The sequence below is a fragment of the Musca domestica genome, unplaced genomic scaffold, assembly GCF_030504385.1.
Source record: "Musca domestica strain aabys unplaced genomic scaffold, Musca_domestica.polishedcontigs.V.1.1 270, whole genome shotgun sequence".
Taxonomy (NCBI): Eukaryota; Metazoa; Arthropoda; class Insecta; order Diptera; family Muscidae; genus Musca; species Musca domestica.
Window position 1 is genome coordinate 86,054 of NW_026712287.1, and position 11,710 is coordinate 97,763.

The following is an 11,710-nucleotide window of genomic DNA, read 5'->3' on the forward strand; positions in this document are numbered from 1 at the left end:
GGTCGAATTGATAAATTTGATTATATAGAAATTGTGTGCAAATGCCTCTATTTCCCAGCTCAAAATGTTTTGGAACAACAATAAATGGATCGAAAAGAAAATGATTTTCTTTTATTTGATAGATACACTTATTATTTATGTTTTAATAAATTCAACGCTATTGGTATTTCCGGCATCCCACATCGGCAACTTGTATCCATTTCAACATGTTGCAGGGCCCACAAATTCATTGCAACATTTCGATTCATTTCCATTGCTCCCTCTCTCTCTCTCTAAATTTGAATTCATTAAAATTCGGCCGAATGAGAGAATTTGAAATTCTCCCAATGACACGTTGCCGACTGCTATGGTTTTTTGCGTTGCCAATCAAAATATAATTTCGGCCAGTGCAATCGGCTACATCGACAAAATCATTCGTATTCGAGTCTTCACGCTCACTTGTAACGCACGTCTGACGGCAGACTTTGTGTTTTTCGATTGCCCAGATGTTTTTTTGTTGACAGACTTCGTCGTCTCTTTTATCCGATTTTATTCTTGGAGTGGAAATAGTTGAAATATTCTTATCAGAATTCGTTTATCGCGATATCAGGACATTTAATGTGGGCATATAAACCCAATCAGCGGCTATTAATAAGTTGATATTTTTTTAATTTATAGGTGTTTTTGTTAAATCAAAATAGTTTCAAAGTAAAATGAAAATTTCGTGAAGGTATTTAAAAAATAAAACACTCTAGCAATCTACATCCGCATTTAGCTTCTAACCAATGGTTTTTGCGTTCTTTCCATTTAAGCGTTTGCATTTAATTAACCATGGTTGCCACCGACAAACATTTGTAAAAATGAAAATGCGTTACTTTTCTTTAATTTTCCTCAGACAAAGTCTCATGGGGTCCTGAAATCTTTGAATAGATCAATGATGATTATGATTTTTTAACAATATTGGCTACATTTATATACAAAATGTTATTGAAAAATGTATTCCAAAATGAAGCTACTCAGATGCCATAAAATCACCTCGGAATCAACCAAATCGTTTTAGGGAGCCAAAGTGGGAAAAACATTCATTAAAATATTATCTATTAATCGTCTTTATTCTTGGCCGCATACATAAGTTGTTCTAAATTGTTAATAACGCCGAGTATTGGTAGAAATACATAAATAAAAACTAATAGAGCAGTTTTTGGATTTTTATTTGTTACGATTCAATATTTATTTTGTTGTTTTAAAATGGTCAGGTTTAATACCTGGTATGCCTTTTATGGGGTTCCATTAAATGTCGGCATTTTTTAAGGCTTAAGCAACAACATTTAACTCCGATAAGGCAACGATCGCAACCTCATGATTAGCTGTCCACCAAAAGAATTGTTTTGAAAAATGTATTCAGGCCGCCAGAGTCTTTTAAAATAAAACAAGTTGATATTGAATATCGCCTGTATACATGTTGTGTTGTCCAATATTCATATTCATTATTATTCGTCTTTGCGCAACAAATATTTTCGGCTCTAAAACTGTTCTGTAGATCTCGAACCCCGACAATTCCATACGCTAGTATCGGTTTATTGGCCGCCATATCGGCGAACTCACACCCCCCGAAATGTCAGTAACATAGTGCTTCATGTACCAAAGGCACATAAACTTAATTATCTACGTTTTCGCATGCTCCCCATGTGGCGCCATTCATCACAGACGTATTTACAAGCGTAAAAGGCTGTTCCGAAAGCTGACCCATATGCGTAGAAATCTTTCGGAAATGCCGCAGTACCGCCGTGTCTATTTTTAAACTGAATGAACTACAGTCCGGTATCACTGTTCTTGTCACATTTCCCTGCCGAATTATGTTCGACCCCATACATAGATGGGTGTAAACATGTATCACTACTCTTTCTATCCATATGTAGCGGGAGTACATCGGTTGGGATGTTCTCTGCTCATGTTCGAGAAACTATGTCAAATTGGTGGGTAACCTTCACTGCCTTCACCGTGCCACAGGTGATATCTATTGGTACTGCTGTTACTTCCAAACATTATTCACGATATCCAAATAAACATTCATTCATTCATTCAATGTATTGTTGTATTTTCATTTTATTGTGTTGTTCGTGTTATGGGGATGGATGGGTGGGCGGTTGGCTGTTCGCATGGATGTCTGAGTGTGTCTGCGATTTACTCCTATGATAGCGGGACTTATATACCTACATACATTGTAATCGATAACGTTATCGTAGTCACCGGCGTAGTATTTTCTCATAATTGCGACTTAGGTTGGCTTACAACTAAAATGGTTTCTACTCCGTCTAATGGTCGATGTTGAGCACTTTCTCCATGGAAACCATCACAGCTGTCAGCAGTACAACGAAAATGGACGATGACACTGAGGGACCACTGTTACATCTAAAAGGGGAAATGGGGGAAGCAGTGGTTACACTAAAATGAAATGGGTTGCAGGACCCCTCACTTACTTTGACCCCTGTTCCACCCAGGTTATTTCAGCTGCATCAACACCGAAATCAGCCATTAACGTCTCCAGTTCCCTCTGCATACTGGACTCCACTGTCCTATTTCTGCTTAAGACTCGAAGCAAGGAGACACTTGGAGCTAAACCAGCGTAGCCACAAACCAATGTCAGATTGTTTAAGGTGCCCATGTAAACGAAGTTGACCGTGACGTTTGTGTCATCGCCAGTGTACGTTAGGTTCAGCTTTCCTTTCTGTGTATTAGCGTCCCAGGGAAATTCAATGTTTTCCTGCACCCGTTTCCAACCCTTGTTCACGTTGTTGATGTAATCCAATTTCAAGGTGTACATATCTTTCTCAATGGAAGTGGGAGCAATAACTTCCACACAGGCGGGAATATCGCTGTGCGGTAGTCGTGCAACCTCGTACCAGGAACCGGACAACTAAAATTCACGAAGACGCTTCAATAGAGAGACTTGACTCTGTCGAGTCAGTTATTGCCACATTTACCTGTTCCACATCGATTGCCTGCCCAGTGGCGTTCGCCTCGCAACTCCAGCGTACAGCAGCCTGTCCATTAGCCAAAATGCCTACAAACAGCAAAATTGCGAAAACATTTCCACTGTTTGTCATCTTACCGATATCGCTTGCTATTGCAGCCCTTTTGTGCAGAACTGAAATAAGACTGACACGGAGGGACTTACTGGCTGAATCGAAACGGCATCCACCGATCTATCCAACTGGGTTCTTATCAGGCCATAATTGCTCGTTATCGATACGATATCAGGCGGGGTATCCATTCTATGCTGGTCGTGAAAAACTCGTCTGGCTTGTTGATGAGTCGACACACCTGATTTGTGTGACTAATACCTGGTGGTTGACGGCAAGCGTTAAGACAGTGTAAACAACCTTCGTCCAGAGCAGCACAGAGAATGGGTTGATGGATGTTTGGACGAATGTAATGGAATTTTCCAATTTAACCTGAACTCCTAGCCGGATAACTGTCTCGGCTACCCTTGTTCGTTCCTACTTCTAGTCCGGTATGTTGTAATGAAATTCCTTCCAGTGGACCCTTTTGTATTGCCCCACGTTTGTGAGTAAAAGTGAGCGTTGTGTCGACGCGACTATCACGATACTCAGTGTTGCAACAGCCGGTACTGGGCTTGGAATTGTTGGCCTCTGCCGCTTGTCTAAGCAAGAGTAATATTTTCTTTGTGCTCTATGCACATCGGTACAAACACACATCGGTGTCCTTAGTCAACTCCTGAAGTAGTGATGCCAAGGACATTCTGCCAGCTGATGTTAGGATGAGGTAGGTGGCAGAGTGATGTCAACGAGACAAATGAAAGAGTGTTTGGCATCATATTTAAAGTAGCGACTAGTGCTGCAATGTCAGCTCATAAAAATTCCACAACAGGACATCTACTACTACTACACACAAATATATGTGAGTATGGAAGGAGCGGGCACATGAAATCAAGAGAACTGCTGGTGACGACAACTACAGCGGAAGACAGCGAACTATCTACTTGCCATGTTAATAGCATGCCGAGCTGTTTGCGCCTTGTTGGTATATCGGTTAGATTGGCATCTTCGAGATGCCTTCCAAGTCGAGCGTATCGGGGTGTATCGAAGCTCGAAACTGGAAACAAAAGAATCAACTTAAATTGATTTTAAGCAACAAAGCTCAACAAAAAACGGAGCGCGTACAAGGATGACACCGGTAAACTACAAAAACAAAAAAAAGAATGTTTAACAATGAACAGACTCCTCGGCCCTATGGACCACATAAATTCGCAGCACAAATGCAATTCAATCTTACACCCCGTCTCAGCCATGGCTAGACGTCAAATAACAGTGACCTTGTTGTTGTTCTTGTTATAACAAACCATTCCCACCCAACGCAGTGTCTAATATTTACGCTCGTTACTGACTGTGAATGCATTAACCAGACGGAGGCTGTCATTTTCGACAGGAGACTTTATTCCTTTTTTTGTGGTGGGAGTGGATTTTTTCTTCGCTTGCATTGAAACTCAATACCCGGGAATTCGTGCAACAGCCCGACAGTGCTCACCATGACATTTGGCATTGTTTTTCAATTCTGATTTGATTATCTTCGCCATATCCTCTCTGTTGTCCTTCGCTCTTGCTTTTTTGGTCCTTCTCTCTTGCTTTGCAATTTGAATTTCGACGTCTGATTTTGTTGAGTTGTCAATCTCCTTTTTCGTCTATTTGTCGTCTATGAAAATACTTGAGAGTGGGATAAACACCACATTCATTTTGACATTGAAGTCCACGATAAAGACAAAAGTATTTTGAGACTTATTTTGCATAGACTCGGAATAACTTCATACTGTGGTGATTCTTATCAGCCTGGCCAGGTGAATTATATTTGCCCAAATGCACACATGATATCGGCTCGACATTCCAAATTGATAAATGTCTGCTTTCCGCCAAAAACCTAGTTGTTATTCACCTATTTCTAAAGCAACAGAAAATGTAGTTTTTAATCAGCGCGATCTAATCTTTATTAGTCTCTTTGGAAAACAGGTGCTTTATTATTTGACTTGAAGTGGGCAGGCACGTGATGTCAATTCACGTAACGGCCCACTGGGGGCTGTATTGCTGTTACAGTGTTGTGGCTAAACACATTTTGGTTGCTTGTTTTTTAAACTGTTTGTTAGTTGAACGATTTCGTATTGATAGCAAATGCAAAATGCCATCGAAATTAATTTTAACGCTTTTGATTGAAAGTCGCTTTTCTTTCGTAGCCAGATGAATGGTATGAACAATCGCTCACAGGGAGTTCTCATCACGTGCAGCTCTTTAAATGATTTGTTGCAACAAAAGCATATGTGTTCTCTCAGAATTATTTTCCCATGTACTAACACACACACACAGCAACGTGCTTCAGCACTCGCACCAAAACATGAACATACAATGTGCCAACATCAAAGAACTGCAGGAGACAAACAGACAGACGTACGGCCAAATATCCAGCGGGTTCAAAAGTATTCATTCATTGTAAGACTTTGAAGTTGATATCGTTAAGCTCACCACGAAACCGTCAACACCAACAAAAACCGTAGTGACATGAGTGTGCTCACACTTTTGAACGAGTGTGCGTGTGTGCATGTGTGTATGGGTGTGTGTCTGTGTCTGCGTCTGTGTTGTGTGGTGGAAGTGTAAAGCTGACTTAAAACGCACTCATTAAGCTGATTATATTGTTATCCTTTTTATTATTATGCATGCATTCATGCTCAAAGTGTGTAAGCGATGGGATATCGGCTTACACCCGCACAAACTCTCGCACACAAACACACACACACATCCTGCAGCACAGACTGCCACATTGGTGTCACGAGACATGGGATCACGAGTGAGTACGAGTGCAAGCAAACACGACCAGACTGTCATTTTTGTTAGTTTGGCTGCCAACATATTTTCCATTCACTGCGGATAAGGCTCGGAGTGGTAGCGAAAGCTCTTCCGCTTTCGCAGCGTTATTTTTGCTACACACCCCTGCACTCCTCCTCCAATGGAGCTCGAACACTCGCTGATTATTTGCATAAAGAGCGTCGCGTATAATTTAATGCTTGTGCTAGCCACAAACCGTCGCGAATGGTGGGAATGAGGAATGGAAATGCGTCATAATTATGCAAATCGTATTAGGTTTAAATATTGTTTGCATTTGTTCTTGTTGTATGCATGACCAACCAAAAATGTCTTTTTTGTGGCACCGCCAAAGTGACACGGCGCGAACAAACAATGTCGACATATGTATAACCGAACATGGCCCACACAACTATGAGGCGTGTAGTATAAATTGGTTTCTGCTCAACGGTTTTTTTTTAACACAGAGATATAATGGTCGTATACCCAACTTGGTGAACGATGCCTCGAGGAGCTGAGTCGATTAGGCTATTCGTTACAGATCGCTAGTCTCAACATTTCGTAAGTGGCCCATGTTTGATATGAGTATTACAATATGGAAGGTTTGGACTAAATCGTCTTCTTTCTTTACTTGAACTCTTGAACTTGGAAGGTGCCTGAAAAAGTATTCCAATTTCAAACATCATCTAATAATAATAATCATCTTGTTTCCCTAGCTATGAGTGGTTTCCGCATCCCCCATCTAAGCTTTGACCAGAAGGAGTAGATCGATATTGAACATGTCCAAACTCGATCTAAATTTCTCCATATCTTTAAGCTAACCCAACATTTAACCAAATAATGGTATTCTTCCAAATATATATTCTTACCAATTGCAAATCATGATAAGATTAAGAAGGTTAAGTCATTTCAAATAAAAATTTCACTGGATACAACGCATTTTGACAATGAGATGTTGTCAAATGACAATTTTGAAAAAAAAAGAAAAAATATGATTGCATGACTTTATCTTCTTAATTCTACCATGCTTTTTGGAAAATACTTCTTTCAGCTTTTGCAATATCCAGATTTCATCCAATCTGGACAGATATTATTTTGGGACGAATTTAGCCTCATAATACAAGCAAAAACGTAATTAAGTTCCGCCAGGCCGAACTTTTAAACTGTAAAAACATTTTTTTTATCATTGGTTGTTGTACCTTCTAACATCTTCCAATACGAAATTTGAAACAATTCCGATCTATAATGTCGATAAAATCATCAAAATACGGAACATTGAAAGACACCGTTATGTGGGGCTGTTCGAAAATCTGGACCGATATGACCCATTGACGAACCTACTGGCAAAAAACACATGTGTCAACATTTTAGCCTTCTATCTCAATTCCTTCGAAAGATAGCGTGATTACAACATCATCAAAATCTGACATGAGTAATTCAAGGAGTTACAACCGGAATGACTCAAAAGTCCTGTAAAAGATAAAAAGAAAGAGAGAGATATACACTTTAACACTTAAGTTACAGGTTATTCCATATACCTCAAAATCGGTCTGCTCTCCTGCTCCATTTCACCATATATTGCTCGATGTCATTCAAATCCTCAAGAGAAGTTACTGGGCAATTATGCCGATGGGTATTACAGGGCCACGGTGAATGAATGAACGGGAAAACTACTTCAAATGAATGTTAGTTACCAATAATTAAGTTAACAGGCATTCCATATTGCCATGTTGGAACAGTGTCTGGCCCATTGTGGGTGGGTAGTCCTTGACGAACGTAAGAAGAAATGTGGGTGTATTGTTTCCGCAATTATGTGCTCCTCCTCTGCCTGATGCATTCGCACATGAAGTACGTGATAATATATTTGGTCCCTGAAGGCAGCACGGGTGGTCCATTGTGATGTTCATCGGAATATGGAAATGCACAACATCGCAGCATCCATTCGTGCAGTAGATGCGTCAGGACTTCCCTCAACATTTAGAGATGTTGTCAACTATATTATGGTAATTAGATTTTTTGGCCAGACAATGTTTTTAATGTGGCTTTTCGCCGACAACCAGGGCCAATATTCCGTTTTTATATTTTCAGCTCAGCAAAGGCGAGCGGGGGATGGTTTGGCTGTAATGCCGACGATTACGCCGATGATGACGATAATCATAGAACAACAGAGTGAAAGTATTTCACTTGAGTTTTCGGTTCCTAACGCTGTGATAACAATGGCCTTGTACACAAATACATACAAACATACGAATGTGCGTGTGTGTGTATGAATCGCAGAGAGAGAGAGCGTCATATGGTCTTAAGTGTTGTTTTTCTTTGTTTGGTAGTGTTATTTTTTGTCTGTCAGCCCCTTCATCCTGGCTGTAAGGGTTGTTGCAACAATATGTTGCCGTCGCTGTCGGTTTATTTTAATGTCGGAAAATTAATATTTTGTACAGCAGCCCATCGAACAGTCTGCCCTGACGAAATCACTAGACGCAGCCATTATGAATATAAAGATGATGATTCCTTCCTGGGCCAATTCTTAGGGGTTGTTGAGACACAATGTTTATATTCCGCAAATAAGTAGTGTCATTGCTATAAAAATTAACTGCAGACGGTGTTAAATTCTCGTCCGATTTCCCCAAGTGCCCATCAAGAGCTCTAACGTCCTCGTCTAGCTGTGTCGTGTGGAGCTGTGCCGACTGTTAGGAGGGGGGTTGATGGGAGACGGCATGGTGTAATCATGCTAAGAAAACACAATTTAAAAAAGGTTTCGTATGAGGTCGGTGCGACAGACAGGGGTGTCATTGTCTTGGCAGACCATTTTTATGCCACGTATGGGGTACATTCGAAATAAAATGTTTAAATGAAAATGGGAAATGGAATTTTCACCTTTCATTATGGCAAAGCACAAGTCAAGAACCAAGAAGATCCCATTGAGCCGTGGGTGTGAGTGTGAGAGGAATTCGGTCGGTTTCCTAAGCCAGAAGAAGTCCTTACGCAAAACAGGTGATTTATGAAGGTTCCTTCAAGCGGCACTGAAGAGCCATGTTAGGAAAAGGCAAAACGAAGGTCGCCAATTTGAGATGGGATGAATGAATATTAACATTGTGAAATTAACCCTGACAGCAGAGGTTGAACCAAACGTCATGACTTGTTGGGCAAAATCATTCGAGGCTCGTTTGTTGTGTGTGTTTAGATGGTAGATGGTGGGTGGTGGGTAGGATGTTGAAGGAGGCCAGTTGTGACAGATTTAATTTTAATTAAATTGCAACATGATTTATATTCCAGAGGATAAACAAAGAATAATTTGATGACGTTTTTGTATTTTTTACCTCTCCGAAAAGTAATGGATTTTAATGTGCCATAAAAGTGAAACCGTGTGGTATATGTCGTTTGGTTGGCACTAGAAATGCTGAGGTCCTCATATCAGGCAGGTGCAGTGCAAATCAAAAATGGTTTGCTGTCCTACGGTCCATGTGCTTTTCGGGAGATTCTTTGTAGTATAGTATAGTATAGTATGGTATAGTATAGTATAGTATAGTATAGTATAGTATGGTATAGTATAGTATAGTATAGTATAGTATAGTATAGTATAGTATAGTATAGTATAGTATAGTATAGTATAGTATAGTATAGTATAGTATAGTATAGTATAGTATAGTATAGTATAGTATAGTATAGTATATTATATTATATAACGGTACCTCCCGATATTTGGTGTTTTGATGATTTTTTTTACACATTTCTCTATGTATTTGTCCAAAAATTGGTATTTGTAGTTCGCAATAGGTTCTTGCTTCGGTGGAGGAACAAAGTATGTATAGGTCCACGTTTTCGTGTACTCCCCACGTAATGGTGCCTCCAGATATTCTGTATTTTGATGATTTTTGTCACATTTTCCCACGGATTAGTCTAAAAAGTGGTCCACGTTTTCCTATAGCGCACATATAACGATACCCACCGATATTCGGATATTGATAATTCTGGTCACATTTACCCACGAAAATGTTTTAAATTTGGTATTTAAGAAAGTTTGGTAAATGCCAATCATTGCAGTACAAAATTGTCTACGGAGTTTCCCATTTTGGTATGGTCCCCATATAACGGCCTCACACACTTTTGATTTTTTGAAACGTTTAACAGCATTATCCAGACGGTCTTCCTGGTATTTATAATTTAAAGTGGAACACGTTTGAATTCTTGAATACTTTTATATAAACATGTTTTCTTTACCCGATTGTGGAGGGTATTAAAAGTTCGGCCCAGCCCAGTTTTGATTTTCAGTTTAGGGCCAACGCTTGGCGAATGACATCTGCATCCTGTATCGGTCATTGTTTGTGGATGATCATACGTCCTTTGTATTCCATCTAGTTAATCATTTTTTTATTTATTTTGACATTCTGTACGAAACACGTGTCGTACACTTAATTTAGATTATTGGCAATAATTTCACAGTCTTCTCTGCATCGGAGCTGCTGCTGGTGTCGCTGTCACTGACATCCAATCCATTTGGCCAAACTCAAAAGCAAATAAAAACAAAACAAAAAACCTGTGTCAAGTGGCTCTCATGACGAATTTTAATTGAATTAAAAATGTTTATTCGGCAGTGAGATCATGCAGATACATGCAGACGTTAGGGTGTAACTATGGTGCTCATCTATGCTGGTTTGCCCATACCAACATGCGGAGAAAAAGTTTAGTTTATGCACTGCAATCATCCCCTTCACCACAGTTTTGAACAATTTCACAAGGGACACGTTTCCCGAACCACTCTAATGTGCAGCACACGTCATTCATTTCCACCTCCAATGTGTTTATGTTTGTGCAAAGTTCATGTTATTCCATATTTTAATCTGAAACACAAACGACGAATTTGTTTGATTTTGTTTGAATTAAAAATTTCCACCCTAAAATTAGAAACACAATTGAAATGCGTCGGCGAGTTTCCCCAATAGAATGCTATGCTATGTTTGTTGCTTGGATCTGATATTGTGCAAAGGAGGGTGAGTGAGAGAAGCGAGTGTCATTAAAAGCTAGATAGCATTTTGTGATTAGCACATAGGATAAGTGGGAAATGGAATATATGTTTTATTTTGGCTTTCCTCTCGAATTTTGTGCGGAGTGGAAATTCATAATACTGATGATGGTGTTCTAAAATTAAGAAATCGATTCAATATTAAATCCTAACTACGGAAAAACATATTATAGAGCTATACATAAAACCCAAATAATGAGTTATCTTAAAAATTTTTGGCAGAAGCAATGATTTATAGGACATAACATTATTTTTATAGGGGCATAAGATATTTGTAAGTGCTAATTTTGAGGTCAATTTATGTTCAATTTTTACGCACCAGAACACACTTTAATATGTCTGCTGTTGGTATTGAACTCAGAATCTTCTGCTTTGTAGCCGACCATATTTTATCTTTCATTGCGCCGAGGTTATTTATTACTTGGTAATGAGAAATGAGTTAGATTTGTTATTTTATTATAACTCTTTATTTTCAATTTACAGGTAACTACGAAGGTAGTTTGTTCGCATTAACTTAGAAAATATATTAATATCAGCCGAATAGCTCATTGAAAGGTAATGCAACCAATCTACCTTTTACATTACCAGCGGGTTGAAATAATGGGTTATTTTTTTTTAAATAAAAAAGAAAATAGAACCAATGATTTTCCTTACCTTTTGGCGACATTTAGGGGACAGAGAATAACCACTTATTTCGCGTGGCAGGATCTTGCAAAACTAATAGGTTGGCAATTTGATTTGTAAGAAGTTACGATTACAAAATATTGGTTAGAAAACCCTTTAGTTGGTTATGCCGAATAATCATGAAATACGAGTGTTGACACCAAGCTTCTCGAGGATCCAG

General features: G+C 39.1%; 1 protein-coding gene across 1 annotated transcript; it reads right to left on the reverse strand.

Annotated features, from left to right (window-relative positions):
• Nucleotides 1-2,065: 2,065 nt before the first annotated feature.
• On the reverse strand, nucleotides 2,066-3,155 carry LOC101900805 (Lipocalin-like protein). Its single transcript, XM_005187886.4, has 3 exons — nucleotides 2,964-3,155; nucleotides 2,460-2,896; nucleotides 2,066-2,391 (listed from the first exon to the last, which is right to left on the reverse strand). Exons 1-3 carry the CDS (start codon nucleotides 3,084-3,086, stop codon nucleotides 2,295-2,297), a joined length of 657 nt encoding a protein of 218 aa, XP_005187943.2. The 5' UTR covers nucleotides 3,087-3,155; the 3' UTR covers nucleotides 2,066-2,294.
• Nucleotides 3,156-11,710: the final 8,555 nt, after the last annotated feature.

What these genes read in the sequence shown, in the direction of transcription:
- LOC101900805 (XM_005187886.4), bottom strand. Translation starts at nt 3,086, where the DNA reads ATGACAAACAGTGGAAATGTTTTCGCAATTTTGCTGTTTGTAGGCATT. An exon ending in AGGCAATCGATGTGGAACAG is followed by an intron (nt 2,897 to 2,963) that starts GTAAATGTGGCA and finishes CGTGAATTTTAG; the next exon opens with TTGTCCGGTTCCTGGTACGA. An exon ending in TGGGTGGAACAGGGGTCAAA is followed by an intron (nt 2,392 to 2,459) that starts GTAAGTGAGGGG and finishes TTCCCCTTTTAG; the next exon opens with ATGTAACAGTGGTCCCTCAG.